Source organism: Sinohyriopsis cumingii, chromosome 16 (genome assembly GCF_028554795.1).
Source record: "Sinohyriopsis cumingii isolate HCF-2022 chromosome 16, ASM2855479v2, whole genome shotgun sequence".
Lineage (NCBI taxonomy): Eukaryota > Metazoa > Mollusca > Bivalvia > Unionida > Unionidae > Sinohyriopsis > Sinohyriopsis cumingii.
In genome coordinates, this window is record NC_142976.1 from 13,124,991 (window position 1) to 13,148,842 (window position 23,852).

A 23,852-nucleotide genomic window follows, 5' to 3' on the forward strand; every position below is an offset into this window, starting at 1 on the left:
AAGCCACACATATGTTAGAGGAGCTACGCTAAACAAACTTGTAACAGAGCAAGTGACAACACTTTTGCCAAGTCTGATGGTGTTTTTTGTTTTTTTAAGAAGCTGAATAGTTTTTCCATATGGTTGCTATGGTAGCCACTTCATTGCTCATGGAGACATTTTAACAAACTTCTAATACATATGTCTTAAACTTACAATCCTACAAATTGTGATCGAAATTGGTTCAGTTTTATTTAGAACAGGTCAAGAAAAGGTTTTGCATATGGTTGTTATGGAAACAATAGTAGTATGAGAGATATCCAGGACACAAATTTGATAAGCATGTCCTGAAAATAGTCTGACCAAACATGATTCAAATTGGCTCAGTCCTTCGAGAAGATCAAATGAGTTTTTTAAATTTTATTGCCTAGGAAACCACAGTGTTGGTATGGGAATCACCCGGGACATAAGTATGATAAAACAAGTCTTCAAAATACTCCAAATACATGCACGTTTGATTAAAATTCTAGATAAGCAAGCAATATATATCAGATGGTTGCTAAGGATGCCACACCATCGATACAGACGCCACTCTGGGTAAAGTTTGATACAGCATGTTTTGGGGAACATTTCTGCAAAGTTTGATCAAAATTGTTTGAGCCAATTGTGGACAAGAAGTTGAAAATAAGTGTCTCAGCAAGTGTTGCTGGGAGAACCATCCTGAGTGTAATTTTGTGTGCGGCATCTCCCAAGGAGCTTTCTTACCGTGTTTGATTGAAATTGACCCAGCATTTTGTTTTTAAAAGCTGAAAATAGCAATTTGGCAGAGTGACACACACACAGACGACACAGTCCATATATTTATCCAGAGCATAAGCTCCCTTTTCCTTGGTCAGGTGAGCTAAATATGGAAAATATTAAATTAATTTAAAAAAATTTCTGATAAAATTTCTCAAATAAAAAAAAAGAATCCATGGCATATGAATGTTTGAGTGTTTTTACACCTTTCAAAATTTCATTTTTTATATATTGCTACAGGGAAAATATTACATAATTAATTATCATTAAATTTGCCATTTAATAAAATGATAATACCTTACAGTAAATAAAATGTCTATCATTCTCCCATGCATCTTTAAATCTACATGGCACAATTACACATTTTATTTAATGAATATATTTACATTTGACCAATAATACTAGTTGATGATAAATTGATCAAATATATGTGAACATTTAGGATGATTGTATTTAACATCCATTATGCTAAATAAGTTTGTTAACACTTGCAAATCCCACAGAATATAATTTTAAAAAATTTCGTGTCCTCATTAGTAAACTGGTAAGATGAATCTATGCAAATAGGCACCTATCATGGCCTTTAATTACAACTGCCTTATTGGGTCATAGGTACTTGTTTTATAATTCAAGTCTGTAAAGGTTTACAGTTTTGGTTGAATTGGCAGTTTCTGTTATATGCATCCAGTTTGTGATAAAGTAAAGCAATTTATTATTATTATTATTATTATTTATTTTTGTTGCATATGTACTGTCTTTTGAATATACATGTAACATTTTTTTGAAAATGGGTATTATCATCTGACTAATTATAATTAAAATTTTCTTAAATCAATTTTTATTTCTTATACAACTTCCACGTAATCTAACCATTGCACTAGCCAATCTACATCTATACATTTTGTCGAGAGTAATTACTAGAACAAACAACTAATGCAATAATAAATATACTTCCGAATCAAGAATAAGCGGTGTTCCTCAAGGATCAATATTACGGCATCTTTTTTTCTACTGTTTATCAATGACAGCTTGTATCTAGTGCCTCTAACACAGATCTTTTCAATGCTGACTCTGTGTTGTATTCATCTAGTAAATCTCTTTACTCCACTGAAAATAAACTTCAAACCAATCTTGACAACATATCAGTTTGATGTCAACAAAACAGAATGCATATTAATGCCTCTAAAACGAAATGTATGACAATCAGAACAAGGCAGCACTTATCCACTAACATGGATTTACTTCTAAATCAAAACTGACTAGAAGTGTTGAGTGTTAAAAATAAAAAAATAAAAAAACTTCTTGGTATCTATATTGATGAACATCTCAGCTGAAATACACATATCGTTCACATATGTACAATGGTAGTCACCCCACCACCACCACCACCACCAAAAATAAACAACCTCTCCTAAAACTATCAAAATGTCCACCTCCCCAGCCACTTGGGATATATACTACCACTGACAGTCTAGTGCTGTATGCTGTACCGTATGGGAAAACACATTCAGTTATAATCTATCCAGAACTGACAATCTCAAAAAAGGACCGCCCGAATAATTCTGAAACTTCCTATTATGACTACCTAGAATATTTTCTGTTCAGGTCTACAATTGCTATCATTACAAAAACGCATTTTTATTTTATTTTAAAGGAAACATGAGATATATATCTTTAAACGATCGTTTTTCAGAGTATATCTCTAATGTAACTGAAATAAGATCAGCAAATACTGAATGTAATCTCCAGTCAACAACTAACAATGATCTCCAGATTCTGTAGTCAAAAATCAACCTTTTCAAAAGTTCATCTACTGATCAGCACCTACCTTTTGTAATTCCTTACCCCCGAAGATACGTAATTCAAATTCCCTTGCTTCGTTTAAACCCTCATTAAAGACATTCTTTCGTGACCAGCCTGACTGATATAATAAAGCCTGCCAATAAAGAATTTTATCATTGTGTCCAGAAATATTATGTGTATGTTTTATTCGGTGAATGATTTCTGACATACAGAGATGTATGTACCTGTGTATATATGTATTTGTTGAGCACTAACGTTTTTAATTGATTTAAAATTTATGCAAGCACATGTGCGAGGATATTTGGATGTGTTTAAGTGACATTTGGGTGTGTTTAAGTGACATTTGGATGTGTATAAGTGACATTTGGGTGTGTATAAGTGACATTTTGTTTAATAAAATTGTTTTATAATATAAAATATTACCAAAATTGTGGACCACATGGCAGATGGGCCTTCCATTATCGAATATGTTATCCTCGTTATTTATTATTATTATTATTATTATTATAATTATTGTATTAGGCCCTGGTCTGCTAGTGTATTAAGCAATGGCAGAACATGGTAAATGTTTTATTACAAGGTGGACCTGACCTATAAGTGAGTATATATGGTAATTGACTCCTTTATAGAAACCTGTAACAGTGCACTTTATTCTATTTTTGTTAATCTTCATTTATTTTATATACACTTTTTATGTTTTTGAATCTTCATTTATTTTATATACACTTTATTTTATGTTTTTGAATCTTCATTTATTTTATATATACTTTTTATAATGTTTTTGAATCTTCGTTTATTTTATATACACTTTATTTTATGATGTTTCACTCTTCATTTATTTGATATACACTTAATGACTTGAAAATTTATATTTTTTGACATAGGCTCCACAACGAATTTGAGCAGACAGGACCAAGAGGTTGACCACACGCTTTAAAAATGTATTTGTATATTGGTATCAACTGACATGTTTATAAAAGCTTATGCAACGCGATCAGTGCCTGTATGGTGTTTTACATTTCATTTGTGTTATATGCTCTTTTTGATTTACGACAGTACTACCTCAGACATCCAATGATATTAGTTCACACAACAGCGTTGTCTGAATTAAAGTTTATGTGCCTGTATTTGGGCAACATGATTTTTTTTCTGTTGTTGTTGTTGTTATGGGTTTAACCCATTTTTCAGTGCATGATAGGGCTATACATGGGGGCCTGTATGGGAAAATCCATAAATGACAGGTGATTTGTAAACCATGACACGGGCCATGTGGGAAAACCATGGGAAGAACCACTGACACATGGGGAGCTACTGGCAAACCTTCTTATATACCCCCATTAGTGGTCCAAACGAGTACAGCAGAAACTATGGAAATATTAAAACTAGCAGGAGTACCTATATTATATTGTTGCAATTACAAGATAGGTGAAAATACTTATTTAATGTCACTAGAACAAGGTATCTGCTAGCGTCAAAACTCACCCCCAAAGTCCAAAATATTTTAAAGATATTTTCAATAAACCCCTTCCAAATGTATATGATTGGTGACTTCTTCACACTCTGGTGGTCATCTATTAAGCCATAGTGATCACATATTTTACACATGAGTAACCTCAACTTTACAAATACAAGTCAAATGGGTTAATTCAAAACTCAACGCAAATCTTTTGGACTTTGTCAATTTTTTAAAAGGTTTTGGCAACTAATAAAAATTAAATTGCTTGATCAAGCGGCAGCTGATCAAATATATTTTTTAACCTAGTTTTAATTATAATAATGCAATCTATATACTTGTATTAGTCAGAATTAATTATAATACATTTTTTGTTTCTGCTTGTTCATTAAAAGTCATATGGCCAAAATACATGATGTATTTGACCAAATGAGGCATATAAACCTTAAAAACAATAGGTGTAGCAATATGTATTATTACATTTGCTGTAAAAATGCATTGCTACTATAGAGTGTCAAAACTGTAACATCTAAAGTTAGGTGCCACCCACCCACTTACCCTCCCTTAAAGATCAGAAGCATTATACACTTGTGGTAAACTTAATGATAAAATATTGGAGATGAATTTCTGACAACTGAACATTGAAAAAGTATGTCGGATAACTTCCCATCTGAAGTTTTCATCAACAACTATTGCCTTAAAATGTGGTGTTTTATATGGAACCTGTCAAGTAACACTTGACTAGTAGTTTTTCAACAATAGCCAGTGGTGTATCACTTGGGGGAGGGGAAGGGGAGTGGAGATGGGGGTAGGTATGTATAGTTAACATTCTACACAAAAAAAAACAAGAAATTTGAACATTTGTTAAACTAAGAAACCACCATTTTCATAGCTGACCCCAGTAGAGCAAAACTCTGGATCCACCCTTGATAACAGTTATTTTACAGCTAAGTTGTTGAGAATTTCCATGCAGCTATCAAAAAGATATGAATAAGTTTCAAATACAAATACAGAACTAGTGTAAATCTAAAAAAATCTAAAAAAATCTAAATCACTTATGTGGAACCTAGTTGTGACCATTTTTGAAAAATAATTCCCAAATTCACTCTATGGATATACCACATGATTGCTACAAGATGAGAAACAATTATGATTACAGGCTGCATCTGGCTTGAATGGGAAAATCAACACCATAAAAATCTAATAAAGCCAAGAAAAAACATGTCAGGTATATATATTGATATAGTTCTACCTTTGAAAATTCTGAATTTCGAGACAAGGTTTCACCTCTAATATAAAGTCTGCAATGAAAAAATTTTCATAATGCAAGTTTTCATTGATATATGTAAGTCAGGAATTCTACTTCAATTTCAGCAATGAATCACGAATACTGGAACACAAAACTGTACCGTGCAATCCTCATGAATCTGCATGCATATGGTAAGAGGGTGTTTTACTTCTGACATATGTGAAATTTAATATACCCCAGGCAAACATGATCCTTCCATTAAATAAATAGCAGACTGGAATGATCTCATTGTTCGAGACTGCCATACCATCAACAATGTCAACATGGCTCCAAATCCACCTATAATATCTTTAAATGTCACATTTCCAAAGAATCTTACAAAAACTCTCTGTTTAACTTATAGGGTAGTCTATTCAGATTGACCCCTCAATTTTAGTTAGCTAAAAGACTAAAAGATTGACCCCTCAATTTTAGTTAGCTAAAAGACGAAGGGAAATAATATAACCTAACACTGTCCATTGTAGTAGCACCATAAAGAAGGTGAAACTGAAAACCAGTCTATATTTCAGTTTGACAATCACAACTTTAATCCAACATGAACAAACAGGAATGAAGTGAAAATATCTATTTGTACATGCTGTTAATTATTGACATTGTAAACTGGATGAATATTTTTTTTTTACACTTATATTGTTTTAAATTATTTCAGGAGCATCATTTTAAACACATAAATCAGATCTCTACTGTTATACATGAAGGACAGTGGAGATCTGAATTTAATCAGATTGGATGACTTTGATAAAAAGATCAAAGGTCAATTATAAGAAGGCAACCAGTACGCTATGTTGACCAAACCATTAAAGTTTATAAACCATAGTAGAGAAGTCTATTTTCATTGGATACTGAGTGTTAATAATATGAATTTTGATCCCTTTCAGTGTTATAAACCAGTCTAGAGCACTATAGCAATGTAGAGAGTGAGAATGGTTAGAAAAGCAATTAAAAATTTGGTCTGTTTCTGGATGTTTCCCATCAAGTTTTCTCAAAATTAGCAGTTTGTATTCTTTAAGCAGCATCATACACTTTTAGATGGCAGGTCAGCATAAGCATTACTAAAATACTACATTCAGGAATGGATTTAAAGGAAGTTTGGTGACGAGGGGAAGGTGGATTGGCATATCCCCTCATCGTTATTTTCCCCAATTAAAATAGTACATTAGGTCACTGTAAGCAAAAAGAACCTTATCGTTTTAAACTATACCACCCCCATTAAAAATCATGCATCGACCAGTGATACCATTACAGTTCTACTAGTTTTATTAAACTGACTTAAGGTTTCTTTTGTTAAAAATAATTAAAAAGTAGGTTTTACATGGTCCCTGTGGAAGTCAGATCATTGCTAGGGAGGCCACTTTGTACGCAAATTTTAGTGTGACATGTCTTACAGATACATGACAGTCCTACAATGACACATTTACAAGGGAGACCACCCTGAGAGCTTGTCTTAAGAAACAAATTTAAGCAGTCTGAAAAAAACTGGCCCAATGTCCCTGAAACACAAAAGAAAGATTAACTATGGTTGCTGTATCATTGCTAAGAAGGTCATTCAAGACAAAAATCTGGTAGTGCATGCAGTCCTCAAAAAGATTCCCTGCAAATATGTAATAGCAAACACTAATGATGAAGGTTCATCACAGACACATGATGGAAGTAAGATGGCTGCTGGACCTTATACATCATAAGGGTTCACATATACATTGACCTTATTTCATCTGGGTGATGTTTATAATTATGATATTTATAAACCAAAATGACCCATGTGGATAACATAGCCCAATGAAAAATTACCCATGCAGAGAGAATGGCCACATGAAAAAATGACACATGTGGATAGCATGGCCCAATGAAAAATGACCCATGCAGAGAGAATGGCCACATGAAAAAATGACACATGTGGATAGCATGGCCCAATGAAAAATGACCCATGCAGAGAGAATGGCCACATGAAAAAATGACCCATGTGGACAGCATGGTCTCGTGAAAAATGACCCATGTGGATAGCATGGCCCCATGAAAAATGACACATGTGGATAGCATGGCCCCATGAAAAATGACACGTGGATAGCATGGCCCCATGAAAAATGACACATGTGGATAACATGGCCCCATGAAAAATGACACACGTGGATAGTGTGACCCCATGAAAAATGACACATGTGGATAACATGGTCCCATGAAAAATGACATGTGGATAGCATGGCCCCATGAAAAATGACACGTGGATAGCATGGCCCCATGAAATATGACCCATATGAATAGCATGGCCCCCACTAACAATAAAACACATGATATACTGGTAAAACAAGAAAAAAAATTACATCTGTTTACATTGGATTATTCTTTAATGAGGATGTCATCAATAGTTCAATGATATTAATTGTGTTTATTAGTTCTGAATGACACTAAATTCATCACTTCTTTTGGATGCAAACAAAATGTCCTGGGTTCAATACCCAACCAGGCCAGCCTGGATGAGGCACTTAGCTTCCATTTCCTTGGCATTATGTAGTAAATAGTGTGTTGAAAATGATGATAACCTCAACATAAAAGAAAAAAAATAAAATGAAAAATATCTATGGACACATGCCAAGGCAGTCAATTAAATATCTATGGACACATGCCAAGGCAGTCAATTAAATATCTATGGACACATGCCAAGGCAGTCAATTAAATATCTATGGACACATGCCAAGGCAGTCAATTAAATATCTATGGACACATGCCAAGGCAGTCAATTAAATATCTATGGACACATGCCAAGGCAGTCAGTTAGAGCTTAATAGATACTGAACTTGCAACTCTTGGATTATCAATCCAATGCTCTACCAGTATACTGGGCTACCACACCTCACACATTAAGCATATATTTTGACATGATTGTACGTCACATAAGTATTCCGAAAAGTCTAAATGTGCTTCAGGGAAGTCCTTACTAAGAATTGGTATGGAAAACCTAGTTGCGTACTACATGTAATTCCTATTTTCAAATTCAACAATGAAAATAACACATTGTATCTTTCAAAGACAAAATAGCAAAAGAAATGCAATGTATTTTATATTATGGGCATGGCACAATTTAAGAATCAAACACAAAAACAATCACCTTGTATATTAAGCGCATAAAGACAGCTTTAAATAAATAAAATCATATTTAAAACAAATTTTATGAATCACAAAACAAGAAACACATTAAAGGGTGGTTCACTGATAGTTGCATTACACATGACCATTATACATGTAGCTACCTTACTGACAATATAAAATACATACAAAAGGACAGATACATGATATCACTTACTTTGAAATACGACATACAGTCATCCATTTCTGTTTCAGTAGAACAGTTTTCAGTGCAGCTTTTGTGCCATCTTCATCCATTATTCCAGTGATCCAAGTTTTCACATATAAATCCACAGAATTCTACAGTTATGGTCGAACACCAATCCCAAGATTCCTAGTACTAAATCTAACATGGCTGTATAAAGGATATTCATCAGAAATTAAAACAAATCAGCGATTAAGTGATCAGCATTCATAACAACTGAATGTTAACTTCCTCAGCATAATTAACCTGTGGCTTAAAAAAAAAAAGACCTGATCAAAATATGCTGTTATTAAAGATACTCAGTTCAGTTCATTATCTGTTTCAATTAAGTTGTGAATTTATGCGATTTGAAGATGCATTAATCAGCAATATGAAAAGTGTCAATTTTAAATTTTGCATGGAAATTGTACACAATAGAGCTTTAAAAATGCCATTTATAATCACTTATAAGTCAGCTCCAACCATAAACAACACAGATCCAGATCTGCTGTTGCATGATATGCCAGTACATCTGGGTCTGTGTTTTTTGATCTACTGATTAGTCCTAACAGACTGCCTACATCCAGATCTACTGGGGCATTAAGCTATGGCAGATCTGGGTCAATATACAGTCTGCAGTTGGAACCACCTTACACATGAGTATCTGGTACACATATTATGTGCCTCTGCTAAACACATTGGTAAAATCATAAATATGCGAATGACACTTGTATGAATTTCTGTAATGCAAACAAGCTCACACAAGTATGTTTTAGCACCATTCTACAGACTAATGCAAAATTCAGTGCATCAGATACTTTCAAAAATGTCATACTATTGGTAACACATTCACTGGTGGATGAATGACATGAAAACTATCTGAGTGTTCATTTCCAAATCACTGGCAGCTGTCTTTTCGGCAACGAAACAATAAATTGTCATTATGTATCATTGTACATCCTTTATGGTCAACTATATTATGAATTCTACAACAAAAGGGGATCAGTGAAGTCCATTTAGAGTGTACATAACAGCTAGTGGAAGAGGATCAGTGAAGTCCATTTAGAGTGTACATGACAGCTAGTGGAAGAGGATCAGTGAAGTCCATTTAGAGTGTACATGACAGCTAGTGGAAGAGGATCAGTGAAGTCCATTTAGAGTGCACATGACAGCTAATTAATCATATTGTTGACAACATTTAAGAGGATTCCATATTTCTTACCAAAACATGTTGCCTTGACTATAACGCTATATTTCTTATAACTCGGTCAGTTGCCAGGAGACAAGTCAGTATCAACTGATAATGATTTCAATAATTTCTGCATTTAGGACGTGGTGGTAAAAATTCTCTCAATGTCTTCAGTTGGGTACTAAAATTTCTGACTCTAGATGGCAATGTGCAAAAGAATAAGTACTTAATGATTTCATGCAATAAGTTTTAATTTGTTTCCTGTTTTGGCTTGGTGATTTTAATTCACTTTTTACATATTAATTTGGAGAATAAGATACCAATCTTCAGGACCGTTAAGCCCTGAGGCCCCCAGATTCCAGGAACTCCCGAGGACACCCCCCCATATCTATGTGGGTCAGTGCAACCCTGAAAACACAGACCAATAGCTAATCAATTTTACCCTTCTCGCAGTCCACATGAAAACCCATAGAGTCAGCCTATATGCAAAATTTCTCTGTAATCTTTGTAGACTATTATTTAGGTTATTTTCAATCTCCTTAAGAAAATTGTACAAGTTTAATACCATCTTGTAAAACATTATATGAACTGCCATACTTTCCTCTTCCATGGTTAAAGGCCAACTACTACACTGCAAATCAGTGAAAACTTTCCTGAAACCTTAACACTCTTTCTATTATTTAATTTAAACCATCCCACTTCCATGGAAAAGAATGATCATGTCTGGAATTAAAATAATGACCAATTTCCAATTAACAAATAAGAATATAAATGGTTTCAATTGCCACAAGGATGACAGGTGTATACTTTATACCAAATAACAAAAAGTGAAGGATAGCCAATGTGATGCTATCTTGTACATTAAAAGAACTAATTAATTTAATAAATTCCAACAATTTGAGAGTACTATTAACAGTAATGGATAATAATCCAGTTTTAGTTAACTTTAAAATTTAATGGTAGAATCTGAAAACACACAGATGAAGACAACAGAGAAAGAACAGAGATGAACTACAGCGACATTACAAACAATTTAGAACCAGTTCTGCAATTACAAATTCACCAACAGATGAGGGTTTCATCATTCCTTATAAGAAGAAGGTCATTCAACACTATCTGCTGCCATACTATAAAAAGGCAGATCTAGGTCTGTTCTGTACACATCTGTCAGTAACAATACACTTTCCTTACATAAAATATTATCTACACATTTATTACACAAAACAGATTAGAGTGGCATCTTTCTCTGCTCAAATTAAAATATGTTTAGTAGTAAATGTACAACAAGTGTTGTAATAAAGTGTATAGCATACAAGCTGAAGTCATACATGTGTATAATTACAGTGTCATCTGAACTAACTAAACGTTGTCTTGAGCAGGGAACAAAAAGGGTTTGGAAAATGTCATGGGACACTAGATGCTCAGTCAAGCTTCTAACTAATTATCAACAAAAGAAATACATAAAACAGGATGATACATGTTTTAGGAAACAGCATAGGAAATATACCAACATGTCAAAAGGTCAATAACAAAGCAGGTTCCAATCAACCCATACAGACTTAGTAATAAACTTAGTCATCTGAATGTAAAAGACAATTTTACAACCAGTCAACATGACTGATTTTATTATGTACTGGTATTTCTGTTCTTTTACACTTAAACTGCCTTGTACAGACTAACTGTCACCAGGTTTCACTTCACTTCCAAAATGTCTGTTTAAAGTCAGACTTTATACCCTAACATATGAATGCCATAGACAGTGTAATGATTTTTGTACAAAGTTTGACTTTGTTTTTTAAAAATTAATACAATGCAATAAGTTAGGATGTATATATTTAATTTCCTGAAAAATGCATCTTTGTATCGCATTCCATATTTTCATATTTTGACTTGAATGTTTAAGTTATGACATATTTTGATTTTTCTGTTCTCTCTTTTCAAACTATGATAGGTTTCTATGTAATGAATAGGAACCATTTCTGGATAATAATTTAAAATTATATCAGTTTATATAACAGTGGTGTGCTTCTAATATTGTCAAGACAGCAATTAATTATACTGAACTGTAATAAATGACTTCATAAATTCAACAATTTGGTCGTTGTCAAGAAAAACATCTATCGATACTACCTCATTTTTATGGTTTGTTCTGCTTTGAACTATCGATGACAGCAATAAAATTCCAGATAGAAATTTAACTCACATCACACAAGACCATTTTATCATTCCCACCAGCCTGCAAAGCAAGCCAAGTCTGTTAAAATATACCAGTGCTGCTAAATGTTAAAAAAGAGAGCCTTCATTCTAATTGTCCAATGAACTGCATCATAACTTAGCCACAAAGAACTTTGTGAACTCACTTTTCCAGTTAGAACACTATACAAAATACTGAAACAGCTGCATGCATGTTATGCCCACAGACACTGATTGACTACTGTATATACCCACTTATAGCCCGAGTCCTACTGCAAACTGCGAAGACCCAGATCTCCCATCGCATAATGAACTGGCAGATCTGGCTCTGCGCAGTTTGTTAGGAGTAATCAGTAAAACAAACAACATAGACCCTGATCTGCATGTGCATTATGCTATGGCAGATCAGGATCTTTGTTATTTGAAGTTTTACTCAACTTATAAGCAAGTATATATGGTATTATATACATGCAAAATTTAAACCAGTCATAGTGGTTATCTCTTTAACAGCATAACTTCTCTGTGAAGTTAATTCTAATTTTTTAAAAATAGCATGACACCTAAATAACTTTTTTCTTGTGATGAAATTAGGATGCTTGTTAAAAAATTTACTTTTTAATTGATATCCATTTAACTTGTAAGAAGCTTAATGTTTGTTCTATGGTAGCAAACTGGTGAATGTGACACTTTACCATGAAATGACAACACAAGATAAAGCCCACACTTTACCATGAAATGACAACACAAGATAAACCCCACTTTATTGAACTGTTTGTCACAGCATTCATTCAGCCTCCAACAAACAGCATCAAAGCAAATCAATAACTGTTCAACTGAAGTGGTTTATTTTAATTGCTGATCAATGATGTCCAGATATTAGGATGACAGCTCCAGTCAATACTGTGAGCTGTATCTACCTGAACATAATTGGCCAAGTTAAAATAAACAGGAAAAAAACCACCTGTTATTCACAATATTTTTGCAGATGTCACCATTGCATTAAAATATGATACATATGTGGGGTGGTGACCATACTTGAGTTTGAGAAAACTTTTATGCAAAATATTTTGCAGCCATCCTACTGAATGTAAGCTTGAAAAACTGGCAAAAATCTGAATATAATAATTTTTACAAAACAATTTTACTAGTGGAAAATGTAATTTGAAATAAACCAAAGAATTTAAACCACATTTGTACAAAAGCTATTGCAGCCATCCCATTAAAGGTGTGCTTGAGCAACTGGTGACAATTTTAATATTATTCTTCTTCAGCAAAAGCTGTATTAGTGGAAATGATTATTTTAAATAAATCAAGGAATTTAAACCGTTATTGTACAGTTTTATTTTGCAGTCATCCTACTAACAGCATGCTCGAAAGACTTGTGATAATTTTAATACAAATTATTTTATGCAAAAAAATTTATCAGTGAAAGTAATAATTTTTAATAAATCAATGAATTTAAACCAATTTACAATAAATTTTACAAAGTATTTAGAGAATTCTTTGTGAAAATGTTTTGTTGGTGATAAAAAAATATATTAAAGATATTTTACATGTCTGTGTTGCAGTTTCTATAACTTCATATATATACACAGGTCCTTGGATGCCCTTCTTTGTTCCAGAATAAGGGTGGCATGTTATATTACTGCATATACCATATACATACTCGCTTATAAGTCAAAATGCAAACTGCACAGACCCAGATCAGCTGGTGCATGATAAAACAGCAGACCTGGACCAATGCAGTTTATTATCAGTCATCAAGGAAACAAACAACATAGACCCTAATCTAACAGCACATTATGTGACAGGGGAAACACCATAGACCCTGATCTAACAGAACATTATGTGACAGGGGAAACAACACAGACCCTGATCTAAGAGCACATTATGTGACAGGGGAAATAACATAGACCCTGATCTAACAGAACATTATGTGACAGGGGAAACAACACAGACCCTGATCTAACAGCACATTATGTGACAGTGGAACAAACAACATAGACCCTGATCTAACAGTACATTATGTGACAGGGGATCCGGGTCTATGATGTTTGCAGTTGTACAAGCTTACAAGTATGTACAGAAGATATTTATTTATCCAAATTCATCATATGAAGAGTAAATTCAATTTCATCTACAGTATATTTAAGTACTAATTCTACATCCTTGTCGGGGCCCCGAGTGGCCGAGTGGTCTAAAGCGCTCTCCGTTACGGACCACTGCCATCTCACCTCTGTCTGCGTGGGTTCGAGTCCAAGGCTCGGCTAGCATGGGTACGTGGGAAAGCCTGCCAGTAGCTTCTCGTGGGTCGGTGGTTCTTCCCTGGGTTTTTCAGGGTTCTTCCTCCACCATTAATACTGGCCGCCATGTATAGCCTATTATGTGCTGAAAAATGGCGTTAAACACTACAACAACAACAACAACTACATCCTTGTCATGAACTTTTCTTTAATGAGCACTCTTCCATAACAAAAGACTCATTAAATGTCTAAGTTTTCACAAAAACTTCAACTAATAACAAAAATTCACCAATAATCCAAATGTTCATCAGTAATCACAAAAGATGCTCAGTTATACAATAGACCATGAAAAAACACAGTGTTAAAAATGATTATTTCATGCAATTTAATTGCCATCCGGAAACTTTAGAAGCCAATGATGGTTAGGATACCACTAATCTGAACATTTGTACAGTGTATGCACATATTTTTATCTATTAACTGAATACCAAAATTACCTCTATCCAGAACAATATGGTATTTTTTTGAGCATGTACACAAAGCATTAATTTCTGATAACAATTGGACATTGTTTATAAATGAATTGCTTCTGAATCAATGGAGTGCATTCAAGTACTTTAGCCTGGTAACTCTAGCTGAAAATCAAAAGCAATGGAATAGGATTACAATGATGTTGGCAGCAATGCCATTGTGGGTTTTTTAACTTATATGTTTTAGGCATTCCCTTGATGGAAGTCATGCATTGAGATAATAAATATTTCACCTGGTTTGAAACAACAAATCAAGAGCTACATCTATGACTTAATTGCCATGGCAACTGCTCACATATTTTATTACATACCCCCTCCCCCTGATAATAGCCTGTCTCTGACCTTGATCAAGGAACAAAACCAAAATTTAATTTCTTGCAAAATAACAAAACTTAATACCCATGAAATTAATTCATTCTGTACCAATTATTGCTTCATGCCAATTAACACGTGTCACTTGCTGAGAGTCACAGCAGGGGAGGATAAGAGGAAAATGCAACCTCACCATCAAATGAGAGATGTGTGTGTGACACGTGTGATTTGGATTTTTAATGTAGCTTTAACAATTTTTCAGTCATATCACTACAATGTCTGCAGTGTGACAGTTTATAGTGATGTCTAGCACTGGGGCATCATGCCGCAGACATGTAGCATGATGTCCCACCCAGTCACATTATCCTGACACCAGGCCAACCAGTCCTAACACTAACCTCTTAATGCTAAGCGCCAAGTGAGGCAGCTGTTAGTACTGTTTTTGTAAGTCTTTGGTATGACTCGGCTGGGGATCGAACCCACACCCTCCCGCATCTGAGGCTGATACTCTAACCACTAGGCCACCAGAGTAGTCCAAATGAGATACGTGTAAATTCCAGTAAATCAATATTTGCTTTATTAATATGAACATTTGTGTAAGCCAATTTTATTCTTTATGTAGATATGCTTTATTAGACTAATGTCTTCAATTATATTGCTGAACTTCACAAAATTGTTTTCATATGATCACAGAGCTTAAAATAATCTTCAAACTAGGAACCCTGCTATTTTTGTCAGTACATGTATCTAAATCAACCTTCTTCCAGTTGACTTATGTAGACCTCAAATTTGCTCCAAGAAAATCTTGATTGTTTAGAATTTGTATGAAATTTACTCTTTATAATAAGAGTCCAAATGCAGACTACACAGACCTAGATCTGCCACTGCATATTGCACAGGTAGATCTGGGTCTGAACAGTTTGTTAGGAATAAACAGTAGAACAAACAATACATACCCCGATCAGCAGGTACATTATGAAGTGGCAAAACAGAGTCTATGTTGTTTGCATGTGTGCTTGTGTGTGTGATTAGGATTTTTAACGTGGCTTTTAACAATTTTTCAGTCATATCACTATGATGTCTGCAGTGTGGCAGTTTATAGTGATGTCTAGCACTGGGGCATCAAGCTGCAGACATGTAGCATGATGTCCCATCCAGTCACATTATCCTGACACCAGGCCGACCAGTCCTAACACTAACCTCTTATTCTGCAATTGGACTCAACTTATAAACAAGTATATCTGGTATATTAATTGTGAGTTCTATCCAGTTATATCCATTTCTCTAATGTCACTAAATTTACCCCAATAAAAAAAAACAAAAAACAAAACAAACCTCTTTTAATAACTCATCTCTCTTGATAATCCTTTAAAACAGAGGAAGTAAATGCTTTCAATTATTGTCTTATGTATTCTTCCTTAACTGGAATATAGATCAAAATATTAATTATATACTCAAATGATATGTATTCTGAGATGGACTTAATGGCTCATTGTGAAGTATTATAACCCAAATCAATACATCAAGCCACAATAAGAATTTAACGACACTACCAGTAACATATATTCAATGACAATAGCAACTGAAAAGTACAGATCAAATGTGTCATAAATCTCTTCCCATGTAAATGAGGTGCGGCTTTATTGCATTTGAAAAAAAATCTGATGGTTTCGATTATTGCAACCTGTGAAATCAGAGCTGCAATACAAATAACACTTAACATGTTTTGCACAACCTGTATTATCTTGTCAATGATTCATCCAGTAAGGGATTTGCAAGAAATTTATGATCACTTGTGGCGGGTAAACAGTCAAAGAATTTATAAACAGATACACATGGAATGATGACAATGATGATGATGATGATGATGATGATGATGATGATGATGATGATGATGATGACAATTGTGATGTTGATGATGATGGCCTGGTAGTACCAGTATTTACCAAGAAAATTTAAACTTTCCATGATATGGAAGTGTGTAATTATATAATTAAAACAGGTTATTCAGTCTTGATAACGTGTATTATTTGTGTTGATGCCGTATAAAAGTACACGTTGTTTGTGTTGATTCAATGTAAAAACACATGTATTATTTGTGTTGATGCCATATGAAAGTACACATTGTTTGTGTTGATTCAATGTAAAAACACATGTATTATTTGTGTTGATGCCATATAAAAGTACACATTGTTTGTGTTGATTCAGTGTAAATACACATGTATTATTTGTGTTAATGCAAGATCAAAGTGCACATATTGTTTGTGTTGATTCAATATTTAAGCCCACATATCATTTGTGTTGATTTAGTATAAAAGTATACATATTGCTTGTGTTGATTCAATATAAAAGTACACATATTGTTTGTGTTGATTCAATATTAAAGCACACACATTGTTTGTGTTCTTATGATTCATCAAGTTACAGTCATTTATAAAACAAAGGGTCAAAGGTCAGAAAAGGATTATCTAACTCAAGGAGGCAAATATAAGTGTCATAATAATTAAGTATGAATATTCAACAACGTAATTCAAACTTCTTGAATTTTCTCTTTATGACTTGTGCTTGACCATAAATATTTTCAAACAATAAAATGGGATCTCTATCTAGAATTGAATATTGCATGCTGTAATATTTCTTTATGCATGCATAATTCTTAAAAGACATTTATGTATGGCTCTAAGTACAGGTTAAAGACAAAATTATGTACCTTGCTTCACTGCGAGGCTTGCCAGATTTACCTCCCCTAGTATACAATTTTTATTTTTTGTTTTTAACACCCATATGCATATGTCTCTCTTGATGCAAAAACTCTAACTGATCTTGGAATAATTTTATGTTTAGTAACTCAGCCATCATCCTAATCCTAATCTAATCCATTATATTCCTAAGGATAGCTATCATTAGAGTATGTTTTCTCTTGAAATAGAAAGATATTTGAGGTGTAAAAAGAATGCATTAAAAGAAATGTTTTGTGTGCACACAATGGTTTTCAGCAGGAATATTGTGTGTAATTTGAAATTGCTAAAAAAAAATAACTGAGAAGTTTACCCAGTACATCTTGTGAAAGATATCAGGAAACATATAGTAACATCATATTAGGAATATTTATATATGTTCTGCGTAATATATTTTTGTTGTTGCAAGTACATAAATATATAAATATATATATATATATATATATATATATATATATATATATATATATATATATATATACACTTGATTCCATGTATCAGTCAGTTTGGTTAATATATATCCTCTGTCTTCATTAATAAATCATTTTGTTCTTTTTTCAGACATTATATGTCAAAAACTAAAAATTCACAGATTTACATTTATTGTCCATTTTATTGTGACATCAACTGTTGTCATGAAAAACAAAGAGTACTGTAAATAGTACAGTATACACACAGCCCTTGTTTAATACTGTAATTAAATAGTACATTGTACACCCAGCCCTTGTTTAATACTGTAATGAAATAGTACATTATAAGCCAGCCCTTGTTTAATACTGTAATGAAATAGTACATTATAAGCCAGCCCTTGTTTAATACTGTAATGAAATAGTACATTATAAGCCAGCCCTTGTTTAGTACTGTAATGAAATAGTACATTATAAGCCAGCCCTTGTTTAATACTGTAATGAAATAGTACATTATAAGCCAGCCCTTGTTTAGTACTGTAATGAAATAGTACAGTATAAGCCAGCCCTTGTTTAATACTGTAATGAAATAGTACATTATAAGCCAGCCCTTGTTTAATACTGTAATGAAATGGTACATTATAAGCCAGCCCTTGTTTAGTACTGTAATGAAATAGTACATTATACACCCTGCCCTTGTTTAATACTGTAATGAAATAGTACATTATACACCCAGCCCTTGTTTAATGCTGTAATTAAATAGTACATTGTACACCCAGCCCTTGTTTAATGCTGTAATTAAATAGTACATTGTACACCCAGCCCTTGTTTAATGCTGTAATTAAATAGTACATTGTACACCCAGCCCTTGTTTAATGCTGTAATTAAATATTACATTATACACCCAGTCCTTGTTTAATACTGTAATTAAATAGTACATTTATATGATCAGCCCTTATTTAATACTGCAACTAATAGAACATTATACACCCAGCCCTTGTTTAATACTGTAATTAAATAGTACATTTATATGATCAGCCCTTATTTAATACTGCAACTAATAGAACATTATACACCCAATCCTTGCTTAATGCTGTAATTAAATAGTACATTAAATTGTACATAAAACACACAGCCCTTGTTTAAAACTCCAAATAAATAGTACATTATTCACTCAGCCCTTGTTTAACACTGCAATTAAACAGTACAGTATGCACCCAGCCATTGTATAAAAAAACACTGTAATTAAACAGTACAGTATTCACCCAGCCATTGTATAAAAAACACTGTAATTAAACAGTACAGTATACACCCAGACATTCTAAAAAAACACACTGTATTTAAACAGTACAGTATATACCCAGCCCTTGTAAAAAAAACCCACTGTAATTAAACAGTACAATATATACCCAGCCATTGTAAAAAAAACCCACTGTAATTAAACAGTACAGTATATACCCAGCCCTTGTAAAAAAAAACAACACTGTTTAATTAAACAGTACAGTATATACCCAGCCCTTGTATAAAAAAAACCCACTGTAATTAAACAGTACAGTATATACTCGGCCCTTGTAAAAAAAAACCACTGTAATTAAACAGTACAGTATATACCCAGCCCTTGTAAAAAAAACCACTGTAATTAAACAGTACAGTATATACCAGGCCCTTGTAAAAAAAACCACTGTAATTAAACAGTACAGTATATATCCAGCCCTTGTAAAAAAAACCACTGTAATTAAACAGTGCAGTATATACTCAGCCCTTGTAAAAAAAACCACTGTAATTAAACAGTACAGTATATACCAGGCCCTTGTAAAAAAAACCACTGTAATTAAACAGTACAGTATATATCCAGCCCTTGTAAAAAAACCCACTGTAATTAAACAGTGCAGTATATACTCAGCCCTTGTAAAAAAAACCCACTGTAATTAAATAGTACAGTATATACCCAGCCCTTGTAAAAAAACCCACTGTAATTAAACAGTACAGTATATACCCGGCCCTTGTTAAAAAAAAACACCGTAATTAAATAGTACAGTATATACCCTGCCCTTGTAAAAAAACACTGTAATTAAACAGTACAGTATATAGCCAGCCCTTGTAAAACACTAATTAAATAGTACAGTATGTACTCAACCCTTGTATAACACTGTAAATAGTACATTCTCTGCCCAGGTTATAGTTATGCATGTTGATACAACATTTGGTGGAGCATACATGTATTTGGTCAATATTGACCACTGGGTCATGTTGACCTTGATGTTGACCTTTTAACCCTAATATGATATTATAACATTGTACTCTGTGTTTGAAAGACCTGTCTGATGTGTGCATAGGGCAGTCATTTTTTCAAAATATAGATTCTTCCTACATATATTTTCAAAACATTTATAGCAGCAAGGTGTGTATGATGAACTTTCATTCCTCATCTGGTTCTGAATAAATACATACAATATAGATTGCAGACGACACTACTAGAATTTGAATTCTAATTGTACAAACTATTGCTCAAAACATTCTACATATAAAATATGAAATTACAGCTACATATCTCTATGATCTCTTTGTGTAAGTTAACAGAGGTACATTTATTATCAGACAAAGACATTCAACTGGCATAATGGGGGTTGGGGTGGACTTCAAACACTATCATTATAATCATAAATATGTGAAGCATGAATTAAGACTTGCTTACTAATAATGTTCTATTGAGGATGACTTTTCTGGTCATCTGATTCTTATTTGAAAGATTAATGTTCAGTTCTTTACTGCTCTTAACCATACACATGATTATAAAATACAAAATGTAGGCAGACTATATACATGTTTATAGAATACAAAATGTAAGGGAAACCAAAACCATATACATCTTTAAAAAATGCAAAATGCAAGGAAAAATTGGTTATAACAGTAGCCATTCATTCATATATATATATATATATATATATATATATATATATATATATATATATATATATATATATATATATATATATATATATATATATAAGAACATAATAAATTAAGTGGAGAAGTATAACGCAGCTGGTAAATACTAAGTGTGCCATACAAAACAATTTAGAAATCAACCTAGGAGGGATAGATGGATGGATGGTGGTTGGATGGAAGGACACTTGGCCAGATTGCCTGACTGGCTAATTGATTGACTAATTGATTGATTGATTGATTGATTGATTGGTTTATTCATTCATTCATAGTCTGAGCTTCCTCCAACCTTTCCAGTCTGTGTTTGATATTTTCAGAGTTTTTATGCAACAAAACTGTCCAAGTATTAACATGGTCAGAGAAAACTTGGCACAAGATCTATACCAGTAGATTGGTTACATAGGCATCTATGGTAACAGGTAAATGGTTAGCATAACTTTCCAAAAGAAATTACAGTCAACATTAAGTAATCTGGCAAACTGGTAATGATGCACTAATAAATCATGATGTGCCCCCTACCCTCCACAAGTATAAGGTCACTCTGTAACAAACAGTCTCCTAAAAGGGGCTGCATCTCATGTGAGTACAAAATGGTCAAAATTTACCAAAAGGATACTCTTTTGAATGATGAAGTGACCCATATAAGAGAGAGAACTCCTCAAAAGGGAGTTATTAAAGGGGTTTAGTTCTCACTATTGTAGTTGAAAATCAAATTATGGAGGGTGATATGAAGGACAGTTATTTACCAATGAACTAGCATTACTGTATGTACTCACTTACAAGTTGAATCAAACTTTGGGACAGTTATTTACCAATGAACTAGCATTACTGTATGTACTCACTTACAAGTCAAATCAAACTTTGGGACAGTTATTTACCAATGAACTAGCATTACTGTATGTACTCACTTACAAGTTGAATCAAACTTCGGGACAGTTATTTACCAATGAACTAGCATTACTGTATGTACTCACTTACAAGTCGAATCAAACTTCGGGACAGTTATTTACCAATGAACTAGCATTACTGTATGTACTCACTTACAAGTCGAATCAAACTTTGGGACAGTTATTTACCAATGAACTAGCATTACTGTATGTACTCACTTACAAGTCGAATCAAACTTTGGGACAGTTATTTACCAATGAACTAGCATTACTGTATGTACTCACTTACAAGTCGAATCAAACTTCGGGACAGTTATTTACCAATGAACTAGCATTACTGTATGTACTCACTTACAAGTCGAATCAAACTTCGGGACAGTTATTTACCAATGAACTAGCATTACTGTATGTACTCACTTACAAGTCGAATCAAACTTTGGGACAGTTACTTACCAATGAGCTAGCATTACTGTAACGTACTCGCTTACAAGTTTTATGAAACTGTAAGCAACATAAATTGTGATCTGCTGTGGAATAATGCTCCTGCAGATCAGGGTCTATGTTGTTTGTTCTGCTGATTGCTTCTTACAAACTGCACAGACCCAGATCTGTCAGCATATTATGTGATGTCAGATCTGCGTCAGTGCAGTTTGCCGTTGGACTCCACTTATAAGTGAGTACATATAGTACTAGCATAATAGATGAAAATGCTGGAATTGTTTGGTTACTTCTTCTGAGATCAACTACTTGCAAACTCATCAACCATCAACTTGCAATGTTACAAAATTACAGCACAGACATGCAGAGTTCCAGATCTGCTGGTGCATTATGCAATGGTAGCTTTGGGTTTGTGCAATTTGAAGTTGGTCTTGACTTATAGTACATATTGTAAATATATTTATTATTATCACAAGTAAAATTTCAAAAATAAACCAAATATGTACATCCTGCAAAATGTTCTCTCTCTCTCTCAATATGAACTAGCAAATCAAATGTTATCAAATAAAATGTACTTACCATTTGTCCATATCTGATTCAGAGCCAGATTCATTGCTTTCCTCTGGCTTCAAATGAGCAGCAGATAGATCTGCTGACATACAAAAGCTATCACTTCTATGCGCACTTTCTTCGTCCATTTTTCTCAGAACAAATCAAAGGTCTATTTAAGAAAAAAGACTGAATAGAAATCAGCTTTTTTTTATAAAGTCAATAATCCTATTGTAAATTTTCCAGATGTCAATTTCACACATCCATTTCCTGCAAATCAAAGAGGTAGTTCATCATCACTGATTTGTGGTAATTGATCAAACCCTAATAAAAACTGGGGGAGTCAATCTAATTACTTCAAAATTACACAATTGTCAACTGTAAAATATTTTACTGCCCTCTGATAGGGATTCAAAATATACATTTGTACTGAGAGAAAAGATATAATCCTACATGGGGCCATTGCGGATATGTAAATAATAAATTTGTATGAAAACCAGGTTGAGGCAGGCAGAAATTATAAATCTTTATAAATCAGGGATATGTAAAAATTTAATCTCAGGGTGTGTACCTTTTTATGTCAACTATAGCTTTGTAACATAAATATTATTAAAATGTGTTTGGCAGGGTAAATATCAAGTGCAAACAGCTTTCACTATTCAAATTAAAAGGCCAAACAAAGTAATCTGCAGTTTGTACAGCACACAACACAAGCTGACTTCAACATTTTAATTTCAGATGGAATTTAAACCACAAAATTAAAACATTGCAAAA

General features: G+C 33.4%; 1 protein-coding gene across 3 annotated transcripts in view; it reads right to left on the reverse strand.

The window, feature by feature from the left end:
* LOC149779962 (uncharacterized) overlaps positions 1–23,852 on the reverse strand; it is a 170,316-nt gene that overhangs the window by 93,620 nt on the left and 52,844 nt on the right. The window contains exon 1 of one of the 3 annotated variants that reach the window (XM_089936678.1): positions 23,109–23,490. The exons of 1 other annotated variant lie outside the window; for it this stretch is intronic. In XM_089936678.1, the coding sequence (XP_089792804.1) occupies positions 23,109–23,227 (119 nt within the window). In that variant the 5' untranslated portion in view covers positions 23,228–23,490. Of the gene's footprint in view, positions 1–8,640; positions 8,831–23,108; positions 23,491–23,852 lie in introns of those variants that run through there. One more of the 3 variants, XM_089936679.1, reaches the window with a different exon arrangement.